At 47.7% G+C, this 20977-nt stretch overlaps 1 protein-coding gene across 2 annotated transcripts in view; it reads right to left on the bottom strand.

Moving 5' to 3' along the window:
• Positions 1-1957: 1957 nt before the first annotated feature.
• Positions 1958-20977, bottom strand: part of SRGAP2 (SLIT-ROBO Rho GTPase activating protein 2) — a 62519-nt gene continuing 43499 nt past the window's right edge. The window contains exons 13-22 of one of the 2 annotated variants that reach the window (XM_009074872.1): positions 20473-20550; positions 18550-18684; positions 17217-17322; positions 16211-16435; positions 12635-12739; positions 12241-12263; positions 10033-10039; positions 7342-7488; positions 4888-5215; positions 1958-2341 (exon numbers count right to left, since the gene is read on the bottom strand). In XM_009074872.1, coding sequence (XP_009073120.1) covers positions 1958-2341; positions 4888-5215; positions 7342-7488; positions 10033-10039; positions 12241-12263; positions 12635-12739; positions 16211-16435; positions 17217-17322; positions 18550-18684; positions 20473-20550 — 1538 coding nt within the window. Of the gene's footprint in view, positions 2342-4887; positions 5216-7341; positions 7489-8293; positions 8475-10032; positions 10040-12240; positions 12264-12634; positions 12740-16210; positions 16436-17216; positions 17323-18549; positions 18685-20472; positions 20551-20977 lie in introns of both variants that reach the window. The other variant, XM_009074871.1, reaches the window with a different exon arrangement.

The following is a 20977-nucleotide window of genomic DNA, read 5'->3' as shown; positions in this document are numbered from 1 at the left end:
CTGAGCAAAAAATCACAAGTTTTGTAACTCTATTTTTCCCCAAAAGAACAAGTGATTCCTTGGTGGTAGAAGTCCATCAGAACCTGAGAGCAAAGGTGGCTGGTTGTGCTGCTGGGATGGTCCATGAGCTCCAGTGACAGTCACACATGTACCTTGGGGCTTCCCCAGGGACAGCTGAGGAGAAATGGACACAGAGTGTTCCCACTGAAACCTTCCCAGTCTTCCCCAAGTGTTCTCTGTTCCTGAGGGCACAAGGTTGGTGTTTTATCAGCCATCACCACCGTGGCTCGATTAGCCCTGCAGAGATGGAGCTGTGCGTGTGGGGAGGGACAGGGACACCAAAAAACCCTGGGGTTACTCCAAGGAGCATCGTTTGTTTCTTCTCTTTTAGTCACTAAGTGCCAATTAAACATTGCAGCCACAAGGAACCCACAAACTGAAGAGAAACTCAGCTAAACAGGCGAGAAAAATGACTTTTCTTATCTCATCCTTGCCTGGAATGGATGAAAACCTAAGATGTGCAGCTTGTTTTACATCCCAGAAAAGTTCAGGAACAAGGTGAACTGAGGGTCAGCCAGTCTCCACTCTTGCAGGGCTGTGAATCTTCTTTAGGCACATGCCTTTTCCTTTTCAATCACTCCAAAATGAAATATCTGTTCTCAGCGTGGAGGACACTCCGAGCAGTGCAGAAGGGTCTGTGCAGCCTTTGCTGCCTATGGATAAACCCAAACCCGAAGAATTCATTCCTGTGTCTGAGTCCTGGGGAGGAGCCATGCCAAGGAACACAGAGGGAAAGCCTCATGCTGTCACATCCCTGTCCCCAGCAGCATTTCCTGCACTGCTCTATAAGAGCAGAGATCCCTAGAACAGGTCACAGCCACCGAGCGAAGCGTTTGCAGCCACACGGAGGGAGAAGGTAGGAAAGCTTGGGAACTTCTTAGTGAAGTTTTGACAGTGCTTGTCACTGGGATTTTGGTAAGGATCCATCCTGGTGTATGGGCAGGGCGAGGATGTGTGCGTTAGGGAATGGTCTCCCATGGGAGGACGTTGAGTTTTCCAAGTGGATTTGTTTTTACATTCAGTCTCCCGAGACCACACACCACAGCAGAGCCTAAGGGCTGAAAACTACACTGAAAAACAAGAGAGCTGCTTTTAAATATGGGAGAGCAAAGGGAGGGGAAACCAGCTCGATTGTCCACAAGCAACAACTGGGCTCTTTCTTATGCTCCTCAACCTCAGGAACATGTTTGTTTATATTTGCACAGACACTTATTACGTAGAACTCCACAAAATCTAAGAGTGTTCCAGAGTAAACTACTGGTCATGACAAGTGTCAACTAAAGCATGAGGTTGGATGGCCAAGGGCTTTGGCCCCAGGAGGGGAGGAATGGGGGAGCAAACAAACAAAAGCAGAGGATGTGATGGAAGTTGAGACAGACCCTTAACCACTGTGGCACCGGAGGCGCCGGAGGAGTAATAAGAATGCACAAGAAACAGGCATGTCCAAGCTCCACGTAACCAGTGGCACCAAAACATGCAATAGACTAAAATCTATCCTATTGTTTCCCTGTGATAAAATGGAACACAGAATATATAAGTCACTACACCAGTATCCAAAAAAACCAGGATGCCACTGAACGTTTCCTTCAGTGGCCAAACACTTGAACTCAAGGCATCAACTAGAAACCAAGATCCAACTTGTGTTTTCCTGCTCAGCTTCACAGTGACCCCGTGGTGGATTTCCCAAGAGTGGCAGGAACCTTTGCCTCACACACATCAGCCACGTGGGGACGTGGGATGAGGTTGTCACCACTGAGGTCACTCCCAGGAAGAGTGAGTAGCAGTTCACAACTAACCTTCAGGAGTCCAAACATTAAATAGCAATTTTGCATGTCTTTAACGGAGTCTCTTCGTGTGAAACAGTAACAGTTGTACCCACAGAGCAGCAGGGAGTTTATCAGACAGTACAGGACTTGTCAGGAGGCTGCTGAGCTGCAGAGGAGGCCACACCAGGGCTCGTGGCGTTCGTTTTGGGGAACACTGTGGGTTTCGGGCGAGTGGCAGGAGGTTTCACCTGGGAGGACATTTTGACCGACTTGACGGGTCGAAAGGTGCAGGGAATGTCACCAGCTGTGCTGGCACTGCGCTGGAAAGGGGGCTCAGTGTCCTTGAGGATCTGAGTGTGCAGAGGGCTGGAAGGTTCAGACGTTGGGGCCACCACTGGGGAGGTCTTCAAAGGCTCCAGCGTGTCGAGGACGACGTCCGGCGTGTGCTTGACGCTGCTTTGCCTCTCCAGCTCCCGCAGCTCGTTCAGAGCAGAGTTCATGGTGGCTTCGATATCCTGCGAACACCAAGGAGACACTGAGTGGATACAGAGCCCAGACACACAAAGACACAGATAAAACTCAGGCTTTGAGGGCGACAGGTTTGGTTGCAGCCCGTAAACACCAACGCTCGAACGAACCTCGGGTCGAGGACCTTGAGGTGTCAAGAGTGAAACCTGTGCCAAGTTGTGCAGCATCACATCCTGCAGCCAGGGAGCACTAAGATTTTCCAGCCATGGGGAGGGAGGGGATTGCTAGCACTGTCTTGATGCTAATCTACATCTTCATTGCTCTCCATTGCTGCTTAGACCTCAAAGATGAGTCAAATCCCCAAATGCATCAACGACCAGAAATCCACTGGACTCAAAGTATTAGCACCCACTCCTGCACTTTATTTGGCATGTGAGATTCAGGAGAGCAAATTCCTGAAGGATGGATGGATGATTTTTCAGACTGGCTGATGGGCCACACAGCAAAGGCTGAAATCCTTGTGTGCTCTTTGGTCTTCCTGCTGTCTGAGCTGTTCCCAGAAAGGTATTACAAGAGACTCACACTTTGAAAGCTTTACAAGACACAGAAAATAGCAGAAGCATGTCTAGAAATTCAAGCTGGCACTTCTCCTTCCTCTTAAAAAGAAAGAGGACTTTGAGATAAAACCATGGAGGTTTTGTCTCATGTTTGCTACTGGTGAGCCCAGTGGTGCACAGACCTCGCTGGGGAGCAGGAGAGCTCAGCCTTGCTGTGACTCACACTTTGGCTACAGCTTTTCAGCTTCCTCAGAGGTTTTTCAGGGGGTGGGGAAGGTAAATCAGTCAAGGAATGGTGGAGGAAAGCAGAGACAGTAATCTGACACCTCCCAGTCTATCTTGAGGCCAAGCAGATTGCAGTTATGAAGTTGGGGAAATATGTAAGATGCACAATGGTTGTTGGATGCTGTTTGAGCAGATACTGCAGGGCAGAGAGAAACACTCATTTCACAGAGATTTTTCTGGGCTCCCTCTTCTTTTTCATTTATTTTCCCCCTCCTCCTTCTCTTTCCTCCCCAGACTCTTCTCCAGTGAAATGCTGGAGTGAAGGTTCTGGCAGAGAGAAGAGACAGAACAGCTTCACTTAGAGCCTAATTGAAAAAACAAAGACTCTGATTTATATCAACCAAAGCCCTGGAAGGACAGGGAAATATGAAGACAACAGGAGCTGTAGATTATAATTCCACTGTAACAAATGGGCCTAGAGATAGCCATAACAGCAAAATACAACTTGCCATCAGAACCCCCATCAGGTTTTCATTTGGATTTATTTATTCCTTGGAGTTGCTGTTTTGTCAATAAAAATGATGTTTAATTTTCACATATTTTCCCCCAGCTCCTTAGAAACCTACAGAGCCCTGAACCAGGCAGAGCAGTCAGGTCTCCCAGGGCTTTGTAACCCGAGCCAGGAGCATTCCTTGGCTTTAGATAGATCCATCCATCGCATACTGCAAACAGTTGGTACAGGCAACATGCAAGTGCAGGCACATCCACCAGCCTGGAGTGGGAGACAGGGCAGATCCTGCATGGCAGAGGGAAAGCTGGAGCATTTTCACCTTTCACAGCCTGCCCTCTCCCACTTCAAGGCACTTGTCTGAGGAACTAAGTCAGGAAAACCAGCAGGAGTGTGTTCCAAGTTGGTTTCTGAGAGCACATAAAGATGCCACTGGAGCACTTACAAGGCAGCAGCTGCTTTTATTTTGGCTGTGCTGCTCCACGTGCTTCCAGTGTCTAACCACAGGCAAGTCTGCACAACTGACAGGAGAACACTGCATCGACACTAAGTGCTTTTCTTTTCTTGTGCCTTGAAGTTCTGACTGCTAATTCTTTGCTGACAGCCTTGAAATCTGTGTCGCTCTGTGAAACGGATAGTTCTGTTGTTGAAATGAAGTTGGGAAACATGAGCAGGGCCAAGTTTTTATGGAGGAAGGACCTGATTGTTTATTTTCCCTCAGGAAAGCAGCCTCAGCACCTTGCACAAAGTGAGGGTGAAAGACTAGGCTCAAGCTGTGGGGTAAGTTAATACTGCACTGAGAGAATCACAGAGTGGTTGGGCTTGGGAAGGATCTCTGGAGATCATCCAGTCCAACCTTCTGCACAGACAGGGTCACCTGGAGCAGGTGAGACAAGAACGTGTCCAGGTGGGCCAGGAATGTCTCCAGAGATGAGAATCCATGACCTCCTTGGGCAGCTGTCCCAATGCTCTGCCACCTCCACGGAAAGAAGTTCTTCCTCATGATGAGGTGGAACTGCTTGTGGTTTAGTTTATGGCTATTACTCCTCATCCTGTCACTGAGCACCAGTGACTGTGACCATCCTCTGATACCCCTTGGAGATATGTGTGTGGCCTGATGAGATCCCTCTCAGCCTTCTCATGTCCAGAGTAACCAGGCCCAGCTCCCACAGCCTCTCCTCATCCCAGAGATGCTCCGCTCCCCGGAACGGAACGGCTACGAGATGAAATCAGACTTTGCATTCAAACACCTCATTATATCCAAGCTCCCAAAGCAAACCTTCAGGGCAGAGCTGCAGTTTACCTGTGCAATGACCTCGGGGTCCATGGGTCGGTGGTTGTTGAAGCTCTTGGACCTGCCTGCGGTGACAGCTTTGCGGATCTGGGGACTGTCCATCCTGTTCTTCAGCGACGAGTGTCGGCTGATAGAATTGAGGCTGCCGTGGCCACTGATGGAACATTTGTCTGGAACCTCCTTGGGAAGACTTTGGCTCATAATGGGCTGAGATGAGGGTCTGGAACCGGCTATGGCTCCTGGGGAGGCTGGTTCTGCCAGAGAACTACCTAGTCCGTGGCTGTCACTTTGACGGAAGGCTCTTCTGATGCTGCCTGACTCTGGTTTCTTTCTTTGCCTTCAGTCACAAAAGCAAAACAAGTCAATACAAGCAGGTAGACAAAACGGGCTGTCATTTGAAGATATCCCCCCAAAACAACACAGAGGACAATGGGAAGAGACAAAAAACTCCCCAGATTCCAAACACACACCCGGGATTTGATACAGAAATCATTCCAGCCGAACACTTCTAACAACAAGGCTGAGGTCTGGCAGCTGTGCACGCTCAGAGCAAACCCAGAAACCTTGGATGGAACATGATTAACTTGGTCAGGAGGAAAAGAATTTGTGTATGAACCAAAAAAAAAACCCTCTGTGCCATCGACAGGTTTTGATGATGTGTTTTTATTACATTCGAAGAGCAGAGCTACAATTTTTGACTGGAGGACACAGTATAAGTCTACTAAGCTCCTGGCCCAAGGCATCAAGTTATTGTTTTCAGAGATCAGCAAGCAAAGAACCCCAGTTTGGGGTCAATGATCATTTCCAATGTTTGCTGGTGGTAAGAGATGGTTCTTTTTTCATGGCTTTGGCAGGACCACAAGGCATTATCTATGCAGGGCTACAGCTATACCAAAGGATGATGTCAAATGGATGAACTGGTCCAAAGAATTTAGGTTCTACCCCAGCACCATGAGGTCTGACAGCACGAATCCACTCAAATCATGGCAAGGCCAATGCAGCAGAATACTTTATGCCATAGGTCTGAAGCTTGGCATCCATTATACAGGGAAGGATCCATTTCTATATAGCACCAGCCCCATGAATAACTGCAAGAAAGTGTTAACTCCAGTAGGATTTTGGCATCCAAATAATAATTCAGTGGGTGGCACAACTGTCATTGCGAAACCATCTGATTTAATTTTGCTCAAGTCTGTTCACACATAGGTCAGAAGATTCATTCCTAAAGAAAAAACAACAAAATGAGTCTTATGCTACTATTGCTAAATATCAGGCTCCCTAGTAAAGGGAAAACAAAACAAAAAAAAATAAAAAAATACTGGAGTGGACATTACAGTAAAGGGAAAACAAAACAAAAAAAAAAAATACTGGAGTGGACATTATCCCAGGGCTTGTAAAAACCACACAACACTACCAAAACCAGCAGATGGTGAAGCTCCAACGTTAGACAAATCTCTGCCTAACTGGCAGAATGGCTACTTGAGTGGCTCAGACAGCAAATATCACAGAAGAAAGCCCAGATCCCAAGCTGAGGCAGATTAACACAGCTTCAGACATCAGTGGAGCTCTGCTGAATCCCAGGACTAAGGACCAGGCTCTCTAACAGGCCCAAATCTTTTAAAAGGATGCATTTCTGTTAATGCCTTTATAGATCACATTGTGTTAAATTAACTGAAGGTTAAGGCTATTCCCTCCCATGAAACTGTAATTATCACATAATACCTTCCACTGCACAACAGAGAGATGAGGTTTTAAAGCTAAGGAAATAACCAGAAATATATGGGGGATAAATCTGCTCCAGAAAAAAAAAAAATGAGATGACAGATCATGGAGTTTAGATTGTTACTAGCTTCATTTTCCAGCTTTTTGTTATGTTGGGTGTTGGCTGAAGCAACAATTCTTGGGAGAGGAGGTAAAGTTAGAGCAAGAGGGAGGTGTGTGCTGTGTCACTGCAAGCATAAGGTTAGTACCCCGAGGTGAGAAGTGCTGGAGTGTTCTGGGCAGTGCCAGATGGTGGGACTTCAGGTATGGCATTCAGCACAAAATGTGACCCTGGTTTCTGAAGGAATTGTCCCCCACCCCATGGAACAAAACGTGTTAACTGTGAACAAGACACAGCAGATCACAGAACGTTAACAATGAATGAGGACACACCAGACAAGAACTCATTGTGCCATTGCCCTCCCTTTGTCTGTCTGCTCAGCTTAGTAGATAGGACATATTTGGGAAAACAGGAACAGATGGCACCTTGGGGAGAGGGAAGAGAAGCCAGTGGGGTTTTAAATGAGCATTGGCCACGTCGGTGAGAGAGAGAAGACAGCAAAATGGGAGTTAGAAGAGGGGGAAGCAGAGCAAGATGGTGGTAGAGCTCATTAATTCCCCTTCCTCAGGGCAGGAAACGTTTCCCTGGACTCATCACCGAGCTGTTTACAGTTAAGGAAAACAATTGGAGGCTGTTCTTACTTGTTGATGTTTGCAAGGTAAATATCTGCGACGTGGCCCCCGCTGGGGCAGCTGGCACCAGCTCGAGCTGTCACCTTCTCCTCGGGGGGCTCTGAGTTGATCTCTATCTCTGACTTTGGGCTGGATCTCTCCGAGATGCCATCCTCACTGGGAAGGAGGAGGGAAGGACATCACAACCAGCACTGGATTTTACATATAGCACCGTGTGTGCAAGCATTCCACAGCCTTCAAATCCCAGAATGGGTTGGGTTGGAAGGAATCATAATGATCATCTCATTCCAATCCCCTCTGCCAGGGACACCTTCCACCAGCTCAGGTGGCTCCAAGCCCCATCCAACCTGGCCTGGAACACTCCCAGGGATGGAGCAGCCACAGCTGCTCTGGGCAACCTGTGCCAGTGCCTCAGCACCTCATAGTGAAGGATTTTTTCCTAATACCTTATCTAAACCTGAAGGTCATTCCCTGTGTCCTATCACTACGTGCCCTTGTGAAAATCACAGAATCAGTGAGGTTGGAAGGGACCACAGTGGATCATCTGGTCCAACCAACTCAAGCAGGGCCATCCCAGAGCACATGGCTCAGGATTGTGTCCAGATGGTTCTGCAATATCTCCAGTGAGGGAGAATCCATGACCTCCCTGGGCATCCTGTTCAGTGCTCAGTGACTGCACAGGAAAGTTCTTCCTCCTGTCAGGTGGAACTTCCTGTGTTCTCCTCCAGCCTGAGAGAGCCTGATTGCTGTGAGCAACCTGGAGATCTCAGCTCTGACCCTTAGCAGGCACCAGAACAACTGTGGCCACCTACACCTCTGAGAGCTCGGCTCGCTCCCCTTGCTGGGAAGACCAAAGGGTGAACTCTCCCCACCTGGGGTCAACATCCTGACATGAACACTCCATTCCACACCTGGATTTTAAGCCAGGCCAACTTGTAGCTGGGCTGAAGGTGTAACATACGTGTCCTGGACGACGATGTACTGGTGAGGAATGAGGCCGTCGATGCCGTTGTGTCGTCCTTCCCACCAGTCATCTGAGGCTCGTTGGTACAGCAGCAGAGAGGCTCCTTTTTTAAAGGACAGCTCTCGTGCAGTCCTGCCAAGGTAGTCAAACTTGGCTATCGCTTCTATGGGCTCACACTCTAGGAGATAGAAGGGAAAACACAACATTTCACTAAGCATTGGGCTCGAGTCACATTCAGCAGGTTAAACTCACCATAAATCAGCGTGTGACAGAGCATGAGGAGGAGCAAGTGTTGCTTCTGAAGGCAGCAGAGGGTTAAAACAGCAAGATTCAGAGGAGAACCAAGATTCAAAGCCTATAACTTGAGGATGTTGCACTTTCAGCATTTACCTAATCATAGAATCAACCCGGTTGGAAGAGACCTCCAAGATCATCGAGTCCAACCCTACCATGGTCACCAGACCATGGCACTAAGTGCCACATCCAGTCTCAGCTTGAAAACCTCCAGGGATAGTGAATCCACCACCTCCCTGGGCAGCACATTCCAATGCCTGACTACATGGAGGACACATTCATGTTTTCCAAGGCATACACCCACTCACAGCAATTCAAGCTTACAAAGATGGAAGTGGCAATGGTCAAATTAGTGTCTCGTTCAAATTCAGAACATTTTCCAAGCTGGGTAGCAATCAGGTGTGTTCCAGACAAGAATCTGCCTGTGGGACACATCCTTCAAGGCAGCTAAACTGAACCTCCTGGGCAGGGAGGGAAGCAGGAGTTGCTATTAGCATTTAGGGAGGGAAACATCCTCTTGTTCCAAGCTGCTTCAGAAATAAAGCACCTCTTCAGAAAGAAACTTCTGCTGCCTGTGAGGTTCACTTGACCCAGGAGACCGGATTTTGGCACTGTGGGAGGCCTTGCTGTTCATCCAACTGTCATGGAAGCTAAGGAAAACACTCAGTTCCCCTGCTGCTGTGCTTTGTGCAGCCATGAGGAGAGGGAGCTCCATCCAGCTGGGATGCTCCATGCCCACTGAGCACAGCAGGATCATGCCTGGAGCTGCACAAGGAGCTCCAAACCTGCTCACACAAGAGCTCCAGCCATGCCACTAATCCAGGTCCCTGCAGGACTCTGATATTATACTGAGGGACAATAAGGGCATTTAGACACTCAGGAAAATCAATACGAAATTCACGTGGATTATTTTTAAGACTTTGAGAAATCTGCCACTGGTTGAGTCTAAATATACATTAAGCCAGTTCCCAATCCTAGGCAGGAGTCAGGGGAATGGGGATGAGCTCAACCACACAGCCCCAGTGGACTTCCTCTAATTGCTTTAAAGGAACTTTAAGACAGCCAAGCAATCCATGGAAATTGAGTTCTTTCCTGGAGAAAGAGATTTGTAGGTCCTCTTTCTGGACAAGGAAAGATAGGCCATTCCATACAGAGATCTGCTCTGCATCACACAGAGCTTCCACAGCCAGGCAAAAAGGACTGGAAGGCTGAACAGCTATTCCTTGGGAGAGCATATGCTCAGGAATTGGGTCTCCAAGGCTGCCCTGTAGGCAGGCAAGGCAGGAGCTGGGTTTGAGGAAAGAGATGGTGTAAATCCATCTGAGGGAGCAGAAGGATCTCCCCACCAGCACCTCAAGTTAGCACAGTGACCAAGCACTGAGGGCAATCAGCAAGAAGATCTGCTAGATCCACCTCCAACAGTGATTCCTTCACTATTAAACCTGCCAGCTCAGAATTCTCTCAAACCACCCATTCCAGGTGAACCTGTGCTCAGCCTCACACACCATCAGCCCTCAGTCCCCAGGGAGGGACAGGGCAGGGTGGGAAGAGCTTGGCCCACACTCCTCATGTGGCTATCTGGGTTTGGCTCCTCTGTTCCTCTTGCTTGTTTTGCCTCTGCAGACAGCTTCTTCCTAACACCAAAAAAACCCCCAACACTGCTGTTTTTTGGTGTCCCCCTCCATTTAGGAAGGGGCTGGGAGTGTGGTTTGGTAAATTCCATCTGTTTCATTAAGAAGTGTTTATTGTTCCAGATGAGTGCAGCACTCAGGTTTCTTATGTTTCCAATTTGCTTTTTAGGACTTTGGCTTTTCTCCAGAGAACTGATTTTAGACTTTAATTTCCAGTAGCTTTTTGCCTACTACACTTCTGCTCAGAGAAGAAAGCTGTGTGAATAAAGAGCAATAAGGCTAAGCCAAACAATCTCCCGTGCCTGTCTGACAGCCTGGGCAGGAAAGCAGCAGATTAAAATGTTTCCACTGATACATATAATTTAACAAACACACAAGCTGCTTGTCTTTCAGCATTTCTGACCTCTTGTACCTGTCTCAAATCAGAATGTGCTCTCACTAGCACTGTAAGGCTGACAGTGAACAGCACAGATGCTCTCCAAAACACAACCTCTTCCCTCACCCAAAAATTCCTTCCCTCATGGAGGTGGTTGGGATGATTTAGGGAGATTAGTGCCAGCCTCACAAAAGAGCTTAAGCAGCTAGTGCTTGGTCACATCTAAAGTCTGAAGGAGGGAGAAAACCTCAGGAATATCCATCCCACCGAGTCATGGAGCTGTACCTGCAACTGCTCACAGGTAGGGCCAAGGTGTGACACTGCACAGGTCAACTAGGATATGAGAGTCCTCACTTAGCCAGAGCTTGCTGCTCCCTCGAAGAGATAGAGCTCCAGCTCCCTCCTCTGCTGCAGTGCCAAACACTCCCTCCCAACTGCTTCCTATGGAATATTCCATGTAGGTTGCAGAACTCCATCCAAAACACCTCCCAGTTTTACCTTGCTCAGGGGCCCCATGCAATCGAGTTCCAGAGGCTGCAAAACACTGTCCTTCTCTATCTCTAACTCCTTTCTCATCTCTGTACCCTCTCAGCCACACCAGAGATCTAAAAACCCAGGGAGACCCAACATGAGGACACACCAGAGCCTCAGCCTGCAGGCTCCAGTCCCAGGATTGATGCCAATGTGGGATGAGTTAGCCTGTCCTTTGTTACAACAGTGAAATTGCTTCTTCTTAGCTACCAGCTCCAAAAGGACACATTATCATGCATTTTTCAGAGCTAACACTTGTCAGACAGCACACCCTGTTCAAGACAGAGAGCGAACTCATGTTCCATTCCCCTAGGCTTTGTGCTTCCTCCCCACAGCCTTGGTGAGGAGTTGCCCTGCCAGTGCTCGACCTTGCTGAGGGAGAAGTGATTTCCAAGTGTTTCTAGCAGTGCTTCAACATCATTTACTTTATCACTGGTGTGTGAACACCAGAGAATCATAGGATCGTTTAGGTCGGAAAAGACCTTTAAGATCATCGAGCCATGAAAGCAGCAGGAGCACAGTGATGCCATGGGAAGGGTTTGTTAGGCAACTGCTGAAGCAGAGAGAGCAAAAAGCAGCACAGGAGCACCTGGCAGGGCCATTGAGTAAATTCCTTGAGACCAGCTCAGAAACGATGTCACCTAATTTGAAGGGAATGTTACCTACTTCCCACCTTTACAACTGAGGCCAAGCAAAACCATCACAGAGCTTACTCAGACAACTGCAAGGACAAAACCACACTCTGTGCTGGTTGGCTCAGGCTGCTCTCCCTGCTGGTCAGTATTCCAGGGATCATAGTTTCACCTCAGTAACTTCATCTTTCCCTCTGCTCTGGATGGGACTCATATGATGTTCCCATCGCAGGAGACTTCAGAAGCACCAACAACACACTCATGAGTGAAGTGTCACCTTTTCCTTAGGAAATACTGTGAAATTCTCAGCCTTGGCACCACGTTTCACTGATCAGACAAGAAATGTAACTGAGTTTCCCCAAGAAAGTCCAAAAATTATCACAGAGAGACACCCTAAAACATGCCTTTCAGTGGAAGACAAACAGTTTTGATTTTGCTTTGTTTGCTTCCTTAAAGCAGATCCACTGGGCCTTAGAGCACTCACAATTCCCCTGCCAGAGTTACTGAAGGGGGAAATGCCTGGCACACACACAGGGGAGTGGGAGAACACGCTGAAACACATCCAGCCTCTGGCTCTGTGCTTCCACCAGGACTTCCAAATCCAAGATCCTTCTAGGGTACAGCAGCATGGAGTGTGCCCAGACCTGCTGCTAAGATGAGATACTTGTGAAAAGAAGGGATATGTTCCAAAATAATCACAAAACTTCTACAGATTCCTCTCAATCCTACACCTTTTTGCTTTTTGGCATCAAATGCTGCATGTGAGGTTTCAAGTGACTGTGCTGATTGCAACTCCACTTTGGATCTAACTTTAAACTTTGCTTGCAGGGCACTCCCTTCTCTGCCTCCCCCAAGGTAGGTTGCACCAGTTAACCCAGTAGATAACAGACTTGGCATACCATCATCACTGGTATGGTGTTCAGCTGTGACATCTGGCACAGAGTCTTCTGTTGAGGCTCTCTCTCCATGAGGACTTTCACTGCAACAGAAGGAAACAGAGACAGTGTTTACCCTGGTGGAAATTGAGATTCCACATTGACAACAACCAGAGACAACTGGGCACATCCATCAGGAGTCAATATCCAGGTGCCACTGAGACAGACACTTGGTGGATGTATCTGCACATGCTGTCAGTGTGTCTAAAAATCAAGCTTAAATTATTATTTGATCAACCAAACCAAACATCTTTGGTTACTCTTCTTGTCTGCTAGCAGCAAAGTCCACCTTCAGATCCTCCAGCCCAGATCTCTGGAGACCCTGAGCAGTCAGGCAGCAGTGGCATCCTGGGTCTAGTTCCTCTTGCCATGCAAGAATGATTCCCTCAGCTGCACTCTCCATGGCTCTAATTAGCTCATTAGATGGCTGATGAGATAGCTGCCACTTCCTGGGGGAAATTATGTCTCGATTCATAATGATATTTCCAGGTCTCTGTTTGTCATCTCTCTCCATCCCTTTTATCACCAGCTTAAACTGTCCCATTCATTTCTCTCAACAACTCCCATAGCCCAATTAATTGCCTGAAATCTTTATTTACAGAGCACCTAAACCACCAAGAGGACTCATTTATGTTTGGCATGAAGAAAAGCTTTGAAAGGATCAATAGACAACAAGTGGCAACCAAAGGTTATGTTTTTGTAAGAAGCTACATGAGCAGTTCCCTCTGGACAGGAGCAGAAAGGAAACTGGAAGAGGATCCATTGCCTCTCCCGAGCAGCTCTGCAGAGCTGCTGCCAGCTGGCAGCCCTGCCTGCCCTGCCTGCTGCTCCTAGGAGGGGAAAAAAGGGCTAAAAACTAGTGCTCACTCTTCATCTTACCAGACACTGCTGCTAAAGAAACTCCTTTGCTGCTTCTCTTACACTGCAACTCCTTAAAGGTGATTTCTGTGGCTCTTCACACAGGAATAACTTCATGCCTCATTTTGACCTTGCAATGGTTAAAACCATAGCTGTACAGTGCTCTCCCCCTGGCAATCACCCTCCTGCACTCTTTTACAGAGGAGGAAAGCAGAAAAAGGAGAAGGGGTGAAGTGTTTGATATTCTGTCTCGTTCCACTTTAATCCACAGCACACCAAGCTGCCCAACAACTCCTGAGTCAGTACCTCAGGAATCAACCTTTCCCATCCTTTGCAAAGCCTTTCTGCTACTTAATAAAGTTTACAGAAGAACCTGAAGCCAAATGGAGGCCCCAGGAGGAAGGCAGCATCGAGGGCTAAGGTTTCACTCAGACTGTGAAGTCATGTCGCGCACGGCCAACGCTGCACAGAGCCCACGTGTCTCCTCCTAGCCAGGCCTCCAGCAGCATTTTCCACCAAAATCCCACCCCTGCAGCCTCTCTGGGGGGTGAGCCCTGGGATCATACAATCATAGAATCATCAAGGTTGGAAAACATCTCTGTAAGATCAAGTCTGAGCCTTAACCTGTCACTGCTGTAACCCCTGAATACCAAACCATATCTTCCAGCACCAGATCCAGATGTCTCTTAAACACTTCCAGGGATGGTGACTCCACCACCTCCCTGGGCAAACCTATCCCAGTGCCTGAACACCCTCACAGGGAAAAATGTTCCCTAATATCTAATCCGAGTATCTTCCCTGTCTCAGCTTATGGCCATTGCCTCTAGCCCCTCTCCCTGCAGGCAGGGCAGGGATGCTGTGGGTGTCACCCTGCAGGCTCTGGAGGTGCAATAGGTGACATCATAAGGAATGCAAGTCGAGCATCTCCACACTATCCTCACCCTGGTGATTTCCATGGGCTCCCTGGCCTGTACCCTGGACTCTCAGACTCTCCCTGCACTGTCCTCCTGCAGATGGACAGAGATGCAGCACAGCCCAGGCTTGACTCACAGGCAGGATTTCAACACTCAGGACAAACTCTGACCCTTGCTCTACCCTGCTGTGCCCAGGGGAAGCTGTTCCACAGTTCTGCCAGCTCCAAGCGAGGAGCAGAGCAGGAGCCATGGCACAGAGCCTGGGCAGCTCCACACCAAAACACCTCTGTGAGCTCCTGGCACAGAGGACTCAGCCCATGAAGTGGCACTGGGATATCCCAGCTGGAGCAGGCTCCACTCCCTGAGGAATCAGCCCAAGGATTCGCCCTGTGGAGAGGAGCCCACGGGCAATACTGAAGAGCTATGGAAATACCAGGGCTATGAGAGGGCTGGAATGGGAACCAGATGCTTCTTCCTGGCTTTCAGCAGCCTCCTGTGCTTGCTTCTGCCCTTCTCAGGCCTTCAGGTCAGGTTGCTCAGGAAGGGCAATGAGGAAAAACCTTCAGACAACTGATAAAACCTCCCCAGGACATTCTGCCTCCCACACACTCCTGAGCAGCGACACCCAAACTGAGGGAACTCAGCATTGCACATTTTTATCCCTTTCACCTAATGGGACAAAACCTCTTGTCCAAGTTAATGTGTTTCCTTAAAGTCATAAATATTATTAAGTTGTTTTTTTTTTTCTCCCCTGCAATTCTTTCACATCTAACATCAGCTAAAAACATCAGAGCAAGGAGAAAATGAACAGAATTTCCAAAGGGTTTTGGCAAGTCTTCTGCACACAGCAGTGAGTTTTGAGGAGCTTTTCCTTGCCACATGTATGAGGAGTGAGTTGATAGCTACAGCTACTCTGCACCAAGCCAAGGAAACAAGGCTTGCTCTGTCACCACAGTGACTTCATTTCAAACCCTGTTTATTTTAGTACATGAAAATAATCATTTGCATTCCTGGGACACTGAAGGAGAGAAAAGGAGCAGGGGGAGAAAGCAGGACACGATTGAACATTCCTCATCTTCAGAGGGAGAGATCAGTTTGGTCAGTAGGAAAGAAAACACCTCCTTTCCTTCCCCCACTCCCCAACCTTCCACCCCAGATGACAGGAGCCGCTCTGCCTGAATTGCTTCCAGATGTGCCTCTCAGACTGAGCACGAGGCTGAGCCTCTGGAGCTTTGGGCTGCATGGAAATGGTGATTTTGCATTCCTCCCTCTTCCCTCCCCCACCCTCAGTGCTGCCCTGAAAATTAAACCATGCCACAGCCTTCGAGGTTCAGCTGTGAGTGACCCCTGTGTCTGCAGCAAAGGCTCTCCAGACAAGCAGAAAGAAAAAGCAAAAGCAGGAGGAAAAAAAAGAAGAGGGGGGGGGAAAAAAAAGCAACAAAAAGAGATTGATTTTGGCAGCTACCAAACCAGAATATCCAAGCAAATCCCTACACAACCTTGCCCTTCAAGATAAGTGAGCTAGGTTTGACAACTGAATAGCTACTTTATACCAGCTTATTTCTTTTAAGTCAATGGCTCTCCAGAGATACCAGAGCCATCTTCTCCTCCATAAAACAGATTTCTGAAAGGCTGGGCCAGATGCTCTAATCTGGAGCTAGACAACACAGAACACACAACTGCAGCACATAATCCATAGATCAATGTCCCCATTCATCTTCTCCTCAGTGGTACCTATCATACCAGTAATCCTCTGTGTTTCCACCTCTGCTATAGAGTGGACCCTCCAAGTCCCTTGGTCCTGGGAAGATGTTCTCATGTTGGATGATGATGGTTTTGATCAATTCGTTGACATGAGCTTGGCAAGAGACTTGATCGTGACCTTCAGGCACAGACATCAGCGTTGGCCCAAAGCAGATGGCTAAATTGTAGGGATCCATCATATTTTCTTCACTGAACTGAGATAAACTGTGAAAACACAGAAGTGGGAAGGAGAGTGAACAGCAGAAAACAGCATTAGCACCATCATCTAGAGGAGAACACAGAGCTGAGCTCGGAAGGTTTGCTTTGGGCTTTCTGGACTGGCTGGGACACGAATGTTCTGGATCCAGGTGAAAAATGAGATACTGATGGTATACACAGAGAAATGAAAGAGAAACCACAAGGGGAGTTTGAAAGGTTGAGACTGTGTGAAAAGAACTGGGTGCTGACTTTACAATGGGAGGACATTAATCTTTGCCTTTATTTCTTCTCTGTTATAGCTGCTCAGAGCTCAACTGCAGCTCAACACTCAGTACCAGAGTTACAGCAGGTCCCCTCTGCCATGGGTTTAAATTGACAGAGGGCAGGGTTAGATTAGATACTAGGAAGAAATTTCTCCCTGTGAGGTGCTGAGGCACTGGCACAGGCTGCTCAGAGAAGCTGTAGCTGCTCCATCTCCGGGAGTGTCCCAGGCCAGGCTGGATGGGGCTTGGAGCAACCTGAGCTGGTGAAAAGTGTCCCTGACCACGACAGGGAGTGGAACGAGATGAGCTTTAAGGTCCCTTCCAACCCAACCCATCTGGAGTCACTATCCCTGGCAGTGTTTAGAAGACCTGTAGATGTGGCACTTAGGGATGTGGTTTAGTCGTGGCCTTGGCAGTGCTGGGGGAATGGTTAGACCCAATTTTAGAGGTGTTCTCCAACCTCAGTGACTCTATGCTTATACCAAGCACTGCAGCAGAGCCCTGGTGCTCCCAGGGATACTCACTGATTGAGGAATGCAAAGAGGTATCTCATGACAATCAGAGTGGTCTTCGGCAGGGTCAGCAGCACCTTCCGGACGTGCAGAGCTCTCTCCTGTAAATTATCCATTGCTGAAAGGAAGAAAGAGCACCAGAGTCATCATCCCACCATACCCACAACCTGCCACTGGGGTCAAATCCAACCAGTGTACTAGGATGGTTCCTGTGCTCCTGATTTTCCAGTTCTGCCCAGCATGGGAATGCAAAGGCTGCAGAACCTGCTGGCAAAGCCCTTTGACAGTGAAGGTCCCTGAACATGTAAAACTTCACTGCAAGTTTCTTCCAAGCGTGGGAGCACTGGATGTCATCTGTTCCAATAGCTCTGGCACAATAGCTCATTCAAGTCAGCCTAGAAAGGTGGGTGTTTAAAAAAGAAACTGTGTAAGGCTCAAAGGAACATTAACATAGTTAAAGGGTGAGGCAAAAAGCTCTGTGTGCTGCAGCCTACTGAGAAACAAGTGGGCAGCATAAATCATCTCGGAAGGGAGAGCTTATTTGGAAGCAGATTTTATTTTTCATCGTGTTGAATTCAGCTCTGTAAATGTATTTATCAGGAGCAGAAAACCACGAGTCATTTCAAAGCAGTTATCTTCTGCTTCACTTCAAAGGTTCCTGCAAGGGCCATTTCTCTGCTTGGACAATAGAATCATTCTTCAGTCCTGGAGGACGTGGCAATAGCCAGAGACATTTCAACTGGGGTTGTTCACATACAGAAACCACAAAGAACCCTCTGCTTACCAGAATCACCTTTAGAAACCATCAGAAATGTGAACAGCTCAACTGTGGCTGCACTGAGGATTGATATGGTCCAACAGGAGGCAGTGGATGGTCCCTTGTGGTTATCTGAGTATTACCTCTCCAGCTGATGAGCACAGCAGCAACATCCTGCAGTGTGTATCTATCAATGCCAGGGAAAGCATCACCCTGCTGGTGATCCCTGTCTCTGAGAGAGCATTTCTGACATCATCTCATGACAGGTCTTTGAGATTATTTTCCCCAAGTGGAGGTTTTTGCTTTATGCTGTTGGAAAAGAATCCTGTCATGAAGCAAAGCCTCACAGAAATCGTGGCATAGACCTTAAAATCTGTTCATTCTATCTCCTTGTTTGTTCCCATCAGAGTAAGGATGTCTGGGACCAGGTGACTGCCCAGACTGGCTAACAGAGCAACAGAAACCCAACCAAAGTAGCCGTGAAAAAGCTGTTTTGGGAGTCAGGAAAAAAAGGAGGAAAGGAGGCAAGAAAAGCAGGAGGTTAGAAAAAAATCAATCCTATTTCTTTTCAGTTCTTCGTGTACTTACTGACACAGGCAATCAGATCATGGAAGATATCCTTGGGGAAGAGTGGGTGCTCCAGCCCTCGGAAGTAGAGCTTCAGGACTCCTGCTATTGAATCCATGTCGTGGTCGTTCTGGTCCCCAGCCAAGGGATCTTCCCCTTCATGGCAAAAAAAAAAAAAAAACCAGGCAAGAAAAATCAGAACACTGGAAGGAAGTACCTCAGCAGGAGAAAAGGATTTATGCTAATCCCACCTACTCCAACTGCACTACAACCAGCTAGAGGCAGAGAGAGATCTCTCCTGTGCTCTGACAGCAATCCCAGGAGACCTGGGACAGCTCCTATCAGACAGATTTCAGTCTGACACAGTGCCTGGCTGACACCCACGGAGGTGCTGGTGCTCCTGGAGCAGTAGTAACACTCCAGATATTTTGGTAGGGTGTGAACATCACAGCTCCAGCACAGAGGTGAATGTTACATGGGTTTGTGAGTGAGTCTTTAGGCACACTCAGCTGCAGCTCAGGTGGGTGCAGTGGACACTCCAGAGGCCCCTGAGCATCACAGCTGGCTCAGCAGGATGCAGATGTGGTGAACTGGGTGGGAGGAGTGTTCAGGGGACAATTTGTTGCTGCAGATATGCCACAGTTTGTCTGTATTACCCAAGGCAAGATGCCCACTTAAGGAGTTGTTCCCTAGGGAAAACTCCCTATCAGCCATAATTAGATTTAATGCTGGGGCAATCCTCAAATTGAAGCTATATATATCCATTATGTGACTGAAATTACCAAAAGCTTGCCTATTATCTTAATAACACATGGGATAATAAATGGGCCACTCCAAACCAAAGCATTATCCCTGATATTAACTGCCACCAAGGGCTCTGGATGAAGTAATAAACTGCAGGGACGTTATTGTTAAGTTTGGCAGTTGTGTACATCATTGGCTTTACAGAGAGATGAGCTCAAAAAAAAATCCCCTTTTTTATTTCTGCATGGCAGTGCTGGAACAAGTGGTTGTTCTCCCAAGCTGACTGGGATTTCTGGATGTAAACAGGGTCTGATTCTGACATTGAGCCTTCACCTTACTGTGCTGCACTCTCTGTTTCCTCTGCTCTGGAGGATTTACCTCTCAGGTAGATGGAGGTGAAGACAGGTGACATTACACCCCACGTTTCACACATGTTACTCACTACACTTCTCTCTTCCCCCAAGCAAAATAAACTTGCTCTGCCTAATTAATTACTGCTTGTCTCTTCCCCCAGCAAGCTCAGCAACACACAGTCTCTATTCTTTGAGAGTGATGCATTCAGGGGGATTAACACAAGCTCTGTTGTTCCCAGTGACCCAAGCAAGGCTGGGGAGGATGAGCTGCAAGGACTGCCTGAAGTGCAGCTCTTCTGAACCTGCTCTGCCAGGGAGAACAGCCCAGCAAGGAGCTGATGAGTCAGGAGGCTCCCAGCAGGTCTTTGCTTTTGTATGGAATGGTTCTTCCCAGTCGAAAAATCACATCTATTAAAAGCAATGTCAAATTAACAGTGTCTTGAAATTTACTCTCTCCCTTGCTGGTATTTAGAACATGGCAAAGCTGAAATTTCCTCCCCTAGCAGCCAGTGTGTTTCACAAAGAGCTGGAGGAGAGGCAGGAAATGAGAGTAACACCTAATAATGAAATTCTCTGCGTCCTTTGGCGTTACAAACAATCAATAAGCTATCAGACATGGGAGAAGATTGAACTCAGAATATTTATTATACAGGCACTCTAGGAGACAGAAAGCATAACACCAAACTGAATTCAAGGTTAATGAGCACTGGGGAAGAGCCTGGGAGAGACTCACTTAGGGAACACAAAAATCAAAGGCACAATCTAGGAAGCTGCATTCAAATCAGGACATCTCAGGGTATTTAAACACAATCCTACACTTAGCAACTATTTCTGAGGTACTTCTTACCTCTCTCAAATGCATTTTTTATGTCATTCACTTCCACTTGTGACCCAGACACTCTGAATATTCCTTCATGCTGCAAACCTGGAAGATAATAAGAGATAACAACCAGATAAGATAAGATTGATTAGATAATCTGTCACCTTCATCAGCTACAGCTTATACATTGAGGAAACACAAGCAGCACAGGCAGAAGGTTTAAATCCACCTTCCTCTTCTGTGTCCAGGCACGTACAGAATATGTAAAACAGAAGTCAGTACAGGCAAGAAAAAATATTAACCCTCCTGCCTAAACTGCTGCAGTAACAGGGCTCTAACAGCCATGCATGTTATCTTTCAGCCTGGAGGATCCCCAGAGGATTTTACAACCCAGACAAAGTCATAAAGTAGTGGTATATCAGGAGGAAAATATGGCCAATGCCACGAGGAAGCTGTTTATTCTGCCCGAGCGACACCGCAAAGGCCCAGAGCAAATCAGCCTCATCAAACGGAAGCATTTAATTACCCCAGC

The sequence above is a fragment of the Acanthisitta chloris genome, unplaced genomic scaffold (assembly GCF_000695815.1).
Source record: "Acanthisitta chloris isolate BGI_N310 unplaced genomic scaffold, ASM69581v1 scaffold12935, whole genome shotgun sequence".
Lineage (NCBI taxonomy): Eukaryota > Metazoa > Chordata > Aves > Passeriformes > Acanthisittidae > Acanthisitta > Acanthisitta chloris.
Note: the sequence above shows the minus strand (reverse complement) of the source record. Positions and strands in the feature narration are given on the sequence as shown.